Below are 13,959 nucleotides of genomic sequence, written 5' to 3' on the forward strand. Positions count from 1 at the left end.
CCTGGCTGGTCCCGGTCAGTCTCGGCGAGTTTCGATTGGAATCTTTTCCGAGTCCACGACCAGGGGAAAGTGATGGAGGGATCGATCTTGGATCGGATCTTTGGGCTTATTCATGCCCCGTTTGTGGTTAATGCGGGCGTGACTGACCTCTTGTTCAATTGTTCATGTTCAGTTGTTGATCCCTCCGTAGACAAGGTGATATGCTCTGATATCATGGTGGTTTAGGAGCTCTTTGCTCCGGAGGTCGGTGTCCAAGAGATCTATCCATCATTCCACATCGCATGATGGAGCTTGTCTCGTTAGATTGCTCGTCCTCAAGCAATCCATCCTCACACTCTGTTGTCGTCACTTGTTGGGCTGCCATTGAGGTTGTCATGACCGCCCAATGGTATCTGCAAGATCACCATCTCAGTGATCTCGTTGTTGGTTCTCCTTAGATGGAAAGCACCATACGTACGATCGAGGTGCCTCATGAACGAGTCTTTAAGAATCCAATCACACAGCTGTCACTTCCAAGCATGAGCTCCAGCGTTGGTGATCGTTGGTGTGTCGACTGCGTGAGAACACAATGCTGAAACTCCGCCTCGGCGGACTGTACGCAGTAGGAGTGCACATAGCGTCGAGTGCATAGCATTGAGTGCATAGTAGCAGGTGGAATGAGCTCGCAAAGCTGGAACAATAAACAATTATTCCAAAGAGAGACAGTCTGTGTGTACCTCACACGAAGCACACCAAAGACATCGTCAAGATCCTAAGGCATCCACAAATTGAAGCCAGCGACAAGTTATGGTTATCGGCGATAAGACACTGCCTATCGATAAAAAAAATGAACCAAAGCGGTTAGTGAGGGGACCCGCGGCCGGGCTCCGAGCAACTTTTTGTTTCGCTCCGCCTTAACTACTACTTACTGTATGATCAATTCTCCTCTATATACACCTATTCATTCCCACCCCACACAAACACAGACACAAAGGAGACAGACACAATGGTCAAGCGCAAGGAAATCAAAGACACCGACGTCGACATGGGGGGTACAGATCCCCGCGTCGAGAACGACTCCGACTCCGACGAGGTATGTTTTGCGCCTGCCTACACCACTATCCCAGCATACCCTCTCCAGAAAAGAACAAACAACCAAACTAACTCAATGAACTCACTCGCCAAGGACATCGACATGGTCAACGTAGACTTCGAATGGTTCGATCCGGACCCGGAAGTCGACTTCCACGGCCTCAAGAACCTCCTCCGCCAACTCTTCGACAACGACGCCCAAGACCTCGACATGTCGGCCCTAACCGATCTGATCCTCTCGCAAGCCTGGATGGGCTCGACCATCAAAACCGATGGCAAGGAATCCGACCCCTACGCCTTCCTAACAGTGCTCAACCTCCAAGAACATAAAGTCAGTTGCGGTTGCGCCTGTACCCCCTGCACCAACCCCAACACCCCAACCCACCACAAAACACTAACCCCCCAAATCAAAGGACAAACCCATAATCCAATCCCTCACGCACTACCTGCACCAAAAAGCCACCACCAACGCGGCCCTCAGCCCCCTCGTCCCTCTTTTGTCTGGTTCCCACAAAATCGGCCTCCTCCTCACCGAGCGCCTCATCAACATGCCCGCCGAGGTCGTCCCGCCCATGTACACGATGCTGCAGCAGGAGATCGCCCACGCGGTCGCCGACAACGAGCCCTTCGACTTCTCGCACTACCTCCTCCTCTCCAAGACCTACGAGGAGGTGCAGTCCAAGCTGGACATGGAGGAGTCCCGGCCCCTGAAGAAGGGGAAGAAGTCTGCAGCAGGGAAAACGGATCGGTTCTTCTTCCACCCCGAGGACGAGGTGCTCGAGAAGCATGCTCTCTGCGCGGGCTCGTTCGAGTACTCCCGGAAGCAGGACGATGGGCACTCGGACTCCAAGCGCGCGTTCCAGGAGTTGGGGATCCGGACCAAGGGGAGTTTGATTCTGATTGAGCGGGGGCGGTTGGAGGGGGCGGTGAAGGCGATGGCGGAGTATGTTGGGGCCGGGGGGCAATAGATTTCTGGGTCTTGGTGATTTGGGGGGGACAAAAATTAGGATATACTTATAATGGATGGATGGATACGTTTGATGGCTGGGTGTTGTTGTTGTTGTGTGGGTGTAGGTGGTGGTGTGGCTTGGTGGTTGTCTCTTTCATGTAGAATAGGTGCGTGCATGTCTAGACGGACACATACACAGGGGAAGTACAGTCAGTTTACAAGAGCAGGCCCCAATATGCACTCTTTCTACTCCGTGATTATCAAACTCCCCTACAGTCCTCCAGCTACAGACGCAAATCAACACCATCAAGAAAACTTTAAGTCTAACTGTATCAAACACAGCCCACAAATATTCAGTCCGGAACAAGAGAAACTCCCAATCACATACACATAACTATACACAATACCAAACCGGTGCTACATGATGACTCCGTTTTCAGTGCTTTCTTTCAAGATTCCACTCTTCCTACTTCCAGAGCCAGACGCCATCCTTGCTCCGCTGGGCCTTTCTTTGCAGAACCTCAGTCACCTTCTCGCGCACACCCGGTTTGCCGCCAGTCAGGCCGACAAAGTGCTCGATCGGATCATCCTTCTTGCTCAACTCGCCGCGGACGTACCTCCGGATGCTCGCCTCCGTGGGCAGACCGTAGTTGTAGGGGTAGTCGTTGTAGTCGTGCTCGCTCAGCAGCTCGAGGCGGGACTCGCCCTCCGGGAGCGTGAAGAAGCGGTCGACCATGTCGGTGGTGACCTCTTCCAAGGAGGCAGGCTGCCACATGGGTTTACGCTTGCGGACCAAAAGGGCCCTGACGCCCTCGTTGAAGTCGGGGTGCCGCATGAACTGGGCGGCGATGTGGGCCTCGCGCTGGAAGGCCTCGGAGATGGACCACTGCTTGCCGACGCGCATCTGGCGCAGCGCGACCTTGAGGGAGGTGGGCGAGCGTTTGGCCAGCGTCTTCAGGGTCTGCTCGGCCCAACTCGTATTCGCCTGCTGCAGGGCCTCGATGATCCCTTCAACCGTGTTGTGGCCGAAGCAGCGGTCGATGGCCTCCCGCTTCGCGCCGCCGAGATCCACCGTGGTCGACTCCGGCAGACCCGTCGAGAACTCTGCAATGGTGCTGTTGACCAGGTCCAGGCGCTCCGGCAGCGTGGCGTAGTCCTGGAACACCAGCTCGGACAGACGCTGCGTCAGCTTGCCGAGCATGCTCGAGTGCAGGTAGTGCGTGGCGATGCCGGCGAACAGGACCTGGGGCCCCCGCAGTTGTTCCGAGGTCAGAGCCAGGTAGGTGCCCAGCTCGCCGTCCAGCCGGGGCAGGAAGAACGAGGCGCCCACGTCCGGGAAGAAGCCGATGTTGGTCTCGGGCATGGCGAAGATAGTTCGTTCGGTGGCAATGCGGAACGGCGCGTGGGCGCTGAGGCCCACCCCGCCGCCCATGGTGATGCCATCCATCACGGAGATGAAGGGCTTGGGGTAGGTGGCGATGAGGTGGTCGAGCTTGTATTCACTGGCGAAGAACTCGCTGGATCTTTTCGGCCCGTCCTCACTCTCTCTGTTCTGCTCGGCCAAGTCAACAACATCTCCACCGGCGCACATCGCTTTGTCGCCGGCTCCGGCCACCATGATCACGTTGGCAAGCTGAGACTTCTTGTATTCCTATTCGATCGATCAAGCTTGTTAGTACCCGCCAAAGGGCCACTCGAAGGGCGAATCGAATCGGAGGGACACTCGCATACCTCCAGGCGAGGGGTGATTTTGTCGACCATCGACCGGTTCAAGGCATTGAGCTTCTCGGGGCGGTTGAGCTCGATCAGCCGGACGCCGTAGAGAGAGCTGAATAAAACGTCGTCCTCTGCGGGGGTGGGGGCGCTTTTCATCTGGAATCGATTAGCATCCCAAACTCGATTAAGACAATTGACTGAGCGTACATTGGTAGCAGAAGCCGTGAAGGCTCGGTTAGTGACTTTTGCGCGGAGAGGCATGGTGGTGGCTGGTGAAAGCCGCGAGATCCAGCTCGACGGCGTTGAAAACCGGCAAGCACTGTGTCGGACCAACATGAGGCAGACCACAGCCGGGTTTTAAGGGGGGAGGAGAAGTGGACTAGAGGGACGGAGGAGGGGGGAAAGAGAGGGGAGGGACTGGAGGGACTCGGGATGAATCAATAGGAGGAGGAAGAGGAGAAGCAGCTTTCGTTCGGGTTCTCCGCTTTGCAACCTTGAATTGACCTCGGAGTTTTTTTCGCGCCCATGATTTTCCTCGCCGGCCAGCCGCGGCGCAATCGCCCAACGGCAACACATTGCCGTGACTTTCTTGATTTTCTTGATTTTGAAATGAATTCGTCCCGACTATGGTTTAGTTGGTCTAGTAAAGTTCAATGGGTCGTGTCTTTTACAGACATCTCGGAACCAATGGCTCCGATTCAAAGCATCCATCAGCACCTCTGATACCACCATCACTACTTACAACCTACACTCACACTCCATAGCATGATACACACGTAGGACAATACAATTCGAAACGAACAGATTTAGGACCCATCATACACATTGCTCAATTCTATTTGTACAATCAGAGAAACCATGTCTCGGTTAGAAAGCAAAATCACACCCATACCGAACAAACAAACACAAAGAAAAATCCCCATCGCCAACCTAAACTGCAATTCAATACAAGGCCCGCCTGGGCTCGTTCTGCAAGTCCCTCGAATGTTGGGCCAGAATGCTATCCAACGCCTGCTTCTCGATGACCAGACGGCCCGTCTCCAGCAGATCCTTGACATCCACGTCGCGGCGGTCCAGGATCTTCGCATGCTCGCCCACCTCGCGCACCAGACTGAAGAGGTTATCGTTCACCTGGTCCGTGATCAACGTCGACCGGCCGAACTCCCGACCCCAGCAGTTGGTCTTGAAGATCTGCTGGACCAGATAGGGGGTGGCGTCCTCCGGCAGCGCCATCTCGTTGTCGATGATGATGAGCTGGCCCCGCTTGTAGCGGTAACTGAGGGCTATCCGCCAGGCCTGGTCGTAGATCTTCCGGGGCAGGTCCGTCGAGAAGTCCCGCGGATGAGGACCGAAGGCGACACCTCCGCCCTTCCGGATGGGGGACTTCTTGTCACCGGCACGCGCTCTACCGGTACCCTTCTGGGCGAACAGCTTCTTGTTGCTGCCGTACACATCTTTCCTCCACTTGGTGCTGGCGGTACCTTGTCGGGTCGCGTCACCCTCGTAGATGACGGCGCGGTGCAGGATGTCTTTGCGGAGGGCCATGGACAGGTGGTTGCGGGGGTATTCGACGAAGCGCAGGGGTTCCATCGAAGGGAACGAGTAGGTGGTGGCCTTGACGGGCTCGGGGTTCCATACGGGCTTGGGGACCTCCCGCGTCAGGTGGTCAATGGGGGCGGTGGCCTCGGTGGCCTCGGTGGCCATGGAGCGGGACAGAGACTTGGTCAGGCATCGTTGCTATCAGCGAGAAAGAAAGTTGTCAGTATGCGTTATGAATTATACGTTTTTCGTTGGATCTTCAATGACATCGAATCAGACCAAGGAAGAAATTAGGCCGTCCTACCGTGGTTGTCTCAGCCCCGGAGAGCAGACCCCCCGAGCTGCGAGTGAGCCGCAGGAGGGCGCGAAGAGCGTCAGTTCCAGCCATTGTAGATGACACAGAGCAAGAGAATCCTTTCGAGGATCAACCTGAATGGAGGACAGACGATCGCAGGGTTGGTCGCGGGCGGAGGGTAGAGGGGGAGAAGCAACAGCAAAAGTTCGGGTGGTTCTGGCACTAAACCGCCTTGAGGCTTGGCCAAACCCGACGAAAAAAGTTCCGTCCGGCCAGGAAAGGAAACCTCTCGACTTTGCCCAGTGCAGTGCCGGCTTGACCTGGGGAATTCTATCACCACTACCACCACCACTACAACCACCACCACCAGCAGCTCCTGCTCTTCCTTCCCTCTCCCCTCTCTAATCCCCTCAATTTCACCTCATCTTATCCCTCAAGATGGCCCATTGTGAGCGGGCTTCGAAGCCCTTGCTCCAATGCCTGCAGAAGACCTACACCAAGGGTCTTCCAGGTCTTCAGCTGCAGTCCACCCGCGCCTTCCAATCGACCGCTCTGGCGCGCGAAGAGGCTCAGACCGAGACCAGGTCGCAACCCTTCTACAAGGCCCCCGATCCGGCTACGGTCTCCAACCCCCGACTGGAGCGGAAGCTATTGCGCCAGGGTGTCGCCCCGATTGGATCCCGCCGTCGTCGCGTGGCCCTCCAGGACTCTCTCAACATCCCCTTCGAGCAGCTGCCCTACCAATGTTTCCAGGAGGCCCGGAAGATCCTGGTGGCGGACCGCGAGGAGAAGCTACGCGACATCACATCGATGCGGGAGAAGATCTCGAGGCTTGAAGGTTTGTCGACCGAGCAAGCCGGCGGAGAGCAGGTGAAGAAGTCCAAGCTGCGGGCCATGGAGCTGCACCTGGAGCACCTGAAGATTCAGGCGGATATCAACGACCCGCTGGTGAAGAAGAAGTTTGAGGATGGACTAGGTGAGAATTTTCGGTTTAGGTTGTCGTTGTTGTTGTTGTTCCGCTAGGCTAATTGGGCCGCTGTTGTTTGTTGCAGGTGACATGAGCAAGCCCATCTACCGATTCCTGGCCGACCGCAAATGGCGAGAGTACCGCCGCAAGATTCTCGTGCAAAGAATCACACAGATGAAGGTGATCCCGGATGTCATCCCGCACTGCGAACCCACCCTGGACACGAAGCTCTACTTTGGCCGCCGGCAGATCCAGCCGGGCGAGTTTGTCGACTCGAAGCTGAGCACGGAGGCGCCCAAGCTGAACGTGCAGATGTTCGAGGCCGGCGAGAAGCTGGTGACCATCGCCGTCGTCGACCCCGACGTGCCCAACGTCGAGACGGACGGGTTCGATTTCAAGATGCACTACCTGGCCGTCAACGTGCCGATCTCCGCGGTGAACACCAAGGTGGATCTGTCGCAGCTGTCGACCGAGTCGCAGGTGGTCTTCCCGTGGGCGCCCCCGGTGGCCCAGAAGGGCAGCCCCTACCACCGTCTAGCGATGATCATCTTCGAGCAGAAGGAGTCGAAGGCCCTGGATTTTGCGGCCGTCAAGGCCAAGGAGACGGCGCGCGAGAACCTGCTGGCCCGCGCCCTGGAGTCCCGGTACCAGCTGAAGCCCATCGGCGCGCACCTGTTCCGCACCCAGTGGGACGACTCGATGTATGAGGTGATGAAGTCGATTGGGTATGCCGACGCCGAGATCGAGCTCCGCCGGGCGCCTGCCGAGCGTCTTCCTTACAAGCGCCGCAACTCGGCCAACATGCGGTGATTTTTAGGTTTTGTTTCGAGTGTTGTAGTATTGTACAAGAGAGCTTTTATGTATGAATATGCACAAATTTCCTTCCCAACTCCAAACTCCAGCCATGCTTGTAGGAACGCTGTACAGTGCGTTACGTTCACTTCAATCCTCCATTCAATCCAACTGCGCCGGCTTCAACGTATTTTCCACCCACATCATCCGCGAAGGGGGCCACACCCTCGCGACGATCTTGCCATTAATCAACCCCATGGGGATGGGTCCGTAATTTCGCGAGTCTCTCGACCATGGGAGATTATCACCGGCGAGATAGACATGTCCTTCGGGTACCTACACGGGGACGAAAGCGTTAGCAGGAAGCCCTGACCCCCAAGCGCCCAAACCCCCAAAACCTCTGACCCCCCCAACAAAAGACTCACCCGAATCATCTCCCCCGTCCCCCCAGCCTCCGTACTAAACGGCAGATCCCGACAGACCAGATCCCCCGGCAGCCCGATCACGCGCTTGGCGCCGTTGACCCCCAGGAAGGAGGGGTGGTAGAAGCGCACGACGTCGCCGACGGCGACGCCGCGGCCGTGGCGGTGCACGCGCGAGATCAGCAGGTAGTCGCCGCGCGGGTGGAAGGTCGGGTACATCGAGGGGCCCTCGCTCAGCTGCACGGTCACCAGGTGCTCCCAGACCAGGGTGCAGGCGCAGAACAGGCCCAGCCCGTTGAGCGTGAGGCGGAAGACGTGCGCGGGCGTGCTGCGCTTGAGGGTCGTGCGGAGGAGGCGGTCCATTGCGCTGCTGCGTTGGCCGCTGCTCGCTGCCTTAGACTGTGTGGTTGATGCTCTCGCCTGGTTACTATATGTGTGTACCTGAGGTACTGCGGACGGAGGAGGGTCGGTCCCGCGCCGGAGCGGAGGGGAGGGGATGGGGGACCGGGCACGTGATTCATCGGGTATATAAAGGGCGGGTAGCGTTCTCTTTCCCAGAAGTTTTTTCTTTCCTTTCTGCTGCTATGCAAGACTCGACAATGAGTCGATTGCCTCGACTCGACTCGGCTTTGCCGGTTCAATGCTTCATGCTGCATTGACCTGCAACAGCTACCGATCAAGTAGTTCCGCTTCTAAAATTGCTAGAGCTCACCGCTGCCGAAATTCAACACCAGAGCGCGTGAGTGTGGACAGTGAAGCAAGATGAATTGTACAGTTTCTCACCCTACGGGGTTGGGGGACTTCCCTGAACGATAGCCCGACCAGGACCCCATTTAACTATGGGAATGGGCGGTTGGGTGGTAACGACGGGAGACAATCATATCATCGTAAATTTGGTTAGAAAAATTGAAGCTTTCCATCACAATCATCATCTTTGCATTCTCAGCTCATCATAAACCCCGTAAGAATCCCATCACTCCTCCCACATCGCATCCGCATCTATTCAACCACAATTAGCTTCCCACCACCAGCACCACCCCCCCCCCCCCCCCCCCCCAAAAAAACACCAAAAAACACCACCCCCCCCCCCCCCCCCCCCCCCCCCCCCCCCCCCCTCAGGAAAAACTCACCAGGATGCAACCCCCCCTCCACCCCGCGCAACCCCTCCCTCACCTCCCTCTTCCGCCTCCAATCGACCCCAAACCTCTCATCCCTCCCCCGACACAACTCCTCCATGCCCCCCTCCCTCGCCACTTTCACGCGCTCCTCCGACGTAAAACTCGCCATCAGCTCCGGCGCCCCCATCGGCACGGCATCCCCGCGATCCACCTGCCAGAAATGATACGTCTTGCCGTACAGCGGGACGATGTCCTGCATCTCGGCCGTCTCGGCCGTCTCCCAGAGCGCCTGGGGCACCCCCGCCGGCGCCGGCATGACCAGCATCCCCGATTTGACCTCGAACTCGTGCGTGTGCCAGAGTCGCCGTTCCTCCGCGGGCAGGGTGTTGTAGAGTTTGGGCGTGATCATGTACTCGACCCCCAGTAGGCGGGCGGTGGGGGACGGGCTGTCGTAGAGGAGGCATTGTCTTATATCTTTGTTCGGTCGCAGGGGTTAGTTTGGGGATAGTTTTGGGGGAAAGGAGGCTGGGGAGGAGGAGGTTATGGGATGGGGAAGTGCTGGGTTCCTTTGCTGGGGGCGCTCACCCTCTGTGATATGTGAACAGTAGTGGTTCGCCTCTACGCAGCGCGTCTTGTCCGAGGCGTACACGTGGAAGGCGTTCAGGTGCGCGCAGATGTTCTTGACCGGCGCGAAGTCCTGCACCATGCTGGCGCCGGTCTCCAGCACCCGGCTTTTGGTGCTGAGGGGGTCGCCGGGGAGGGAGGCGGGGTGGTGGTCGTCGTGGTGGTGGGACATTGTGCTGCTGCTGCTGCTGTTGCTGTGGTCGATGGACTTGCCTGGGAATAGGGTGTGGAGGTATGAGAAACAGTGCTTGAGTAAAGAAAGCTATCTTATACGGTGGTAGCTTCTCTATACTCTTCCAGCATGTGGTGTCTGATGTCTGACGTCACGATGATTGAGTACAATGCTAAAGTATGTAAACATGGCAGCGGGATTTCACTGCAAGGTCAACGTCGGCGAAGTCACTTTCGGCGAGGACTCCTTCGGCGATTGAAGCGCAGAGGGGGTTGGCTGGATCGGGGTATGGTCATATGCTGCTGTGGAAGCTGGGTTACTTGGCTGGGACTATAGAATATCGATAGAGATTTGAATGGGGCTAAATAGCCCGAGTGACAACAAACAGTCTTAAGCATAGTTCACTACTAGTATGGACAGCCCAATGCTTCCACTTCTCCACCTGTCAATCATACTACATCCGTCACATCGCCCACCCATTACCATTCAACCTAGAATATACAGGCACACCCTACATGGCATTCTTCATCTCCCGCAACGCCGCCATCACCTCAACCGGGTCCGTCTTTCCGGTCTTCTGCTGGATCTCGGGGTCCTACTAGACGTCAGTCCCCATCTCCACCCATCCAAGGCAGGTGACTTACATTGACGCGCATGAACACATTGTGAAGCTAGAACAAACATCCAAATCAGCCTTCCTTCCACATTTCCGACAAGAAAAAGACCTACCTTCTCATCCCCAATCGTGAACTTCCCCTGCGTCTCCTGGTTCGCCTCCGCGAACGCCTCCAGCCTCTTGATAGGCTCGGACTGCGACACCGCCAGACAGAACTTGACGTTGGCCTTGGTATATTCGTGTCCCGGCTGAGACCAGTCAGCATCACTCATACAAAGACCCACCTCCACCCATTTTGACTCTCGCTCTCTTTCTCTCTCTGAAAAGGGTAAGGAAACGTACATAAACCTTCGTATCATCCGGCAAAGCCGCCAGCGTCTCATTCAACGCCTTGTGCATCTCCGGGGCCGTACCCTCGAAGAACCGACCACATCCTGCAGCACAGCACCATACATCATTAGCTCGAACACTCCCCTGACACACCACCAACTCCCTGCTAACCAAAGGGGATGGGAATCAACTCACCCCCAATAAACAAGGTGTCCCCCGTAAATACCACCTTCTGGTCCCCATCCTGCATGAAATAGCAGATGCTGTCCTGCGTGTGGCAGGGCGTGTGCAGGGCCGTGACGGCGATGCGCTCGCCGATCCGGAAGGTCTCGCCGTGCGCGGGCGTCTGCGTCACGGACTGGCAGTCCTTGCCGCCGATGACGGGCAGCTTGCCGAAGGTTTTGAGCTTGAGGGGTGTTAGTTTAGTTCGCAGCCGATAATCCGGGGGGGGAGACAAGGTTGGTTGGTCGTTGATGGTGGAGACTGCAAACTGACCAGCTCGTTGTTGCCGCCGGCATGGTCCCAGTGGCTGTTGGGCTGCGTTAGCATTGTTGTGGAACATGGAGAGCACAAGCTGGAACTCGAAACTCACTGGTGAGTGTTGACGATCGCCGTGAGGTCGATCTTGCCGGCTTGGATCTGCGATTCTAGTTCGGGGGTCACCCTAGTACCACGGTCAGCGATGCACACTGTACAGTAACATCAACTGTAAACCTACTCGGGCGGGTTGGCCGGGTCGATGATGACCGACTGCTTGGTGGGCTCGTCGGTGACCAGGTAGGCATAGTTGTTGCCCTTCCCGGTCCCTGTCGACGGGAATTAGCAACCATGACACACAGAAGAGAAGTGTAAACATGATTCCGGTAAACTTACACATCGGAATCGATTGGATATGCATGGCTCTGGCGGATGCGGGGTGGATGAACCTCGTAGGACGGAATCTGGCAGCTGAGAGGATCGTTCTCGTGAAGTTTAGGGACATGAGGGGTTGACAGCACCGGTTGATTATGAGCAGCTGATTGCAATGCGGGGGAGAGATTGTTAATCCATCATCATGAGATACAACCGTAAGCGGTGATTGGAGATTACCTCATAGGTCGACCCGGTTCCAGCTGCGGCCCGCTTCAGCCACGTGTGGCTGAGTCGGTATACAACCATCAATGGCAGGTGAAGATTGTTGACATTTATTTTATTACTAGGTAACACTTTTTCATAGCAAGCCTGTCACAGGCTTAGTGTGAAACAAGATATCTCTCCATCTATACAACTCTCCCCAAAGGTCCGAGATCTTAACATGGGCCCATATACTTAATCCCTATGCGCTTCAACGCGTATAAAACATCCGCGTTGTGCACCATCTTCCGTGTCGTCGCAGCAGACCTCGTCGTGCGCCCTGAACCCTCGCCATCAACCGACGGCGCTTCCTCGTCCTGTCTCTCCGCCAGCCTCTCCTTCAGCAAATCCGTCCAGTGGTTCGCAACCTGCTCACACACGGCCAGCATATACGCATACGAGACCAGCCGTCTCCGCGACTCCCACTGCGCCGACCCCAAGATGTGGTCCAGCCACAAATAGGCACCTTCACAGCGGACATCCGTCTTCGCCTGGTCCGGCCGCGCCGTGAATGCCAGCGCATTGGCCAGCTCCTCCGTCAGACTCGACAAAAACGTAGGCTGCGCATCTGCGATCATCTGCAATAACGGATCCCACATGTCGAATTGAGCAGCCATTGCCTCTCCCATTCTGTAGACCTTGATCAGCACTCCCACCCTCCCTTCGCGAGCAGAATCGAACAGAGAAATAGAAAACTCACCTCCGGCCTCCCGGAACCAAGAACGAATCCTGCACCAGCACACTCGATAAAGCAGCCACCCCGCGCCCCGACGACCGACACGTCGACACCACCTTACCGGCAACGGCTTTCAAATGCTGCTGGACCTTGCGTTTCTTGCGCGGGGGTTGCTGCTGCTCCCCCTCGGCCACATTCTGCTCCAGTGTATCCCGAAGCGCCAACTTGAGCGGTTCGAGATCGGCTTCTTCGTCTTCCTCTTCTTCTTGCTCGGCCTCCTCCCCTCCCGCAGCGCGCTTCTCCTGCATCCCACTCACAGAAGCCCCTGCGACCCCCAAGCCAGGAACCGACGCCTCAGTCTTAGCCCAGTAATAATCCCACAGCCACTCCAGGGACCGCTGCGACGCGTTGCGTAGCACCGTCAGCGACGGGAGCTCGCGGTGCGTGGCCTCGTGCCGCAGCTCCACGAACGAGGCGGGGAGGCCCAGGTCCAGGGCGCGCTGGAACATGGTCCGGCGGACACCGCCGAGCTTGGAGTCGACGAGGCCCGTTACGAAGCTGTGCGAAGTGGTCAGCCACAAGAATAACGGTACAAGAAAGATAGATATAAAAAAGAAAAAAAAAACGATTCGCTGTGGCAAGGGGAGAACAGAACAAGCTCAAGCTCCTCCGCACTTGGCAGAATCACCTCCAGAAAAGCGCCAAAAGAACCAGTGAAAACATACCGACAGAAAGCAGCCGCATAGGTCGCGCGAATGGAGAAGATGGAGTTCTTCTGCGCGTCATCATGGAGAATCGCATCCGTTAACAAGGCGGTCGCCTCGACGGGATGGGGGAGGTTGCCTCGCAGCTTCCATGCGCTGACCTGGAAAGTGGAGTTAGCCTTTTACTTCTCTCTTTTATCTGAATATCGTCCGGTATAGAAAGAAAGAACATGTAGGTCGGGTGTCTGGGATTCCGGGCGCGGGAGCTTTAGGGGACGGGAAGTGATGGGATGTGATGTGATGGAATGGAATGGAATGGCATTCTCACTTACTGTGGCGCAGGCCCTGGATCGCATGTCGGGGCCATCGTATAGCGGCGGAGGGTAGAATTGATTCCGCACCACCAGTAATTGGGATTGCTCCTTCCACGGGGTGAAGATGACCTTGGCCATGATGAGGGAGCAGACCAAGTCGAAGGGAGAGGATTTCACTCGGCTCGTGGTACACTACACAGAAAGAAGCCCTTTCTCCCCTTTTCTGCGTGTTAATTGACCTTGAATCTAGACCTGGTCCGTCTACATATCAACGGCCGCGGTGATTTTATTTGACGGCGGAAAGGTTTTTCCTGCCGATGGGCCGGGCCCGGCGAGGTTCAGGTTCTTCCCACGCATTATTCCCAACTGCCAACTGACCAGCTACCACTAACCTACCTCCCTTCCCCTCCTTGTGAGTCTATATCTACCAAAACAATTACTGGACACTCATTGTTCATCATCGTTCATCATCGTTCATCATCGTTCATCATCGTTCATCATCGTTCATCATCGTTCATCATCGTTCATCATCGTTCATCAT

General features: G+C 56.4%; 7 protein-coding genes across 7 annotated transcripts; 2 read left to right on the top strand and 5 right to left on the bottom strand.

The window, feature by feature from the left end:
• The first annotated feature begins 908 nt into the window (after positions 1–908).
• On the top strand, positions 909–2,318 carry BO72DRAFT_447407 (protein-transporting protein BCP1). Its single transcript, XM_040944531.1, has 3 exons — positions 909–1,072; positions 1,166–1,402; positions 1,485–2,318. The coding sequence occupies exons 1-3, from the start codon at positions 986–988 to the stop codon at positions 2,037–2,039; spliced, it is 879 nt and encodes a 292-aa protein (XP_040801962.1). The 5' UTR covers positions 909–985; the 3' UTR covers positions 2,040–2,318.
• On the bottom strand, positions 2,289–4,219 carry BO72DRAFT_402592 (mitochondrial 37S ribosomal protein mS47). The gene is made up of 3 exons (XM_040942215.1): positions 3,944–4,219; positions 3,752–3,892; positions 2,289–3,671 (listed from the first exon to the last, which is right to left on the bottom strand). The coding sequence occupies exons 1-3, from the start codon at positions 4,070–4,072 to the stop codon at positions 2,487–2,489; spliced, it is 1,455 nt and encodes a 484-aa protein (XP_040801963.1). The 5' UTR covers positions 4,073–4,219; the 3' UTR covers positions 2,289–2,486.
• Positions 4,220–4,521: 302 nt separating this feature from the next.
• BO72DRAFT_447409 (mitochondrial 54S ribosomal protein uL4m) lies at positions 4,522–5,779 on the bottom strand. The gene is made up of 2 exons (XM_040944532.1): positions 5,580–5,779; positions 4,522–5,473 (listed from the first exon to the last, which is right to left on the bottom strand). The coding sequence occupies exons 1-2, from the start codon at positions 5,661–5,663 to the stop codon at positions 4,679–4,681; spliced, it is 879 nt and encodes a 292-aa protein (XP_040801964.1). The 5' UTR covers positions 5,664–5,779; the 3' UTR covers positions 4,522–4,678.
• A 76-nt stretch (positions 5,780–5,855) lies between these two features.
• Positions 5,856–7,665, top strand: BO72DRAFT_485518 (mitochondrial 54S ribosomal protein mL38). The gene is made up of 2 exons (XM_040947896.1): positions 5,856–6,546; positions 6,623–7,665. Exons 1-2 carry the CDS (start codon positions 6,009–6,011, stop codon positions 7,345–7,347), a joined length of 1,263 nt encoding a protein of 420 aa, XP_040801965.1. The 5' UTR covers positions 5,856–6,008; the 3' UTR covers positions 7,348–7,665.
• Positions 7,364–8,187, bottom strand: BO72DRAFT_427515 (putative mitochondrial inner membrane protease subunit 1). Its single transcript, XM_040942984.1, has 2 exons — positions 7,755–8,187; positions 7,364–7,665 (listed from the first exon to the last, which is right to left on the bottom strand). Exons 1-2 carry the CDS (start codon positions 8,112–8,114, stop codon positions 7,492–7,494), a joined length of 534 nt encoding a protein of 177 aa, XP_040801966.1. The 5' UTR covers positions 8,115–8,187; the 3' UTR covers positions 7,364–7,491.
• Positions 8,188–8,724: 537 nt separating this feature from the next.
• Positions 8,725–9,665, bottom strand: BO72DRAFT_495490 (OBAP family protein; the record flags this gene model as incomplete). The annotated part of the gene is made up of 3 exons (XM_040948548.1): positions 8,725–8,750; positions 8,882–9,343; positions 9,455–9,665. The coding sequence occupies 3 exons, from the start codon at positions 9,663–9,665 to the stop codon at positions 8,725–8,727; spliced, it is 699 nt and encodes a 232-aa protein (XP_040801967.1).
• Positions 9,666–10,176: 511 nt separating this feature from the next.
• On the bottom strand, positions 10,177–13,556 carry BO72DRAFT_467966 (Las1-domain-containing protein; the record flags this gene model as incomplete). Its single annotated transcript, XM_040946874.1, has 12 exons — positions 10,177–10,260; positions 10,310–10,336; positions 10,624–10,715; positions 10,807–11,017; positions 11,107–11,140; positions 11,204–11,275; positions 11,330–11,417; positions 11,485–11,513; positions 11,920–12,354; positions 12,425–12,958; positions 13,126–13,283; positions 13,437–13,556. 12 exons carry the CDS (start codon positions 13,554–13,556, stop codon positions 10,177–10,179), a joined length of 1,884 nt encoding a protein of 627 aa, XP_040801968.1.
• Between the last annotated feature and the right edge of the window lie 403 nt (positions 13,557–13,959).

Source organism: Aspergillus fijiensis (assembly GCF_003184825.1).
Source record: "Aspergillus fijiensis CBS 313.89 unplaced genomic scaffold BO72scaffold_19, whole genome shotgun sequence".
Taxonomy (NCBI): Eukaryota; Fungi; Ascomycota; class Eurotiomycetes; order Eurotiales; family Aspergillaceae; genus Aspergillus; species Aspergillus fijiensis.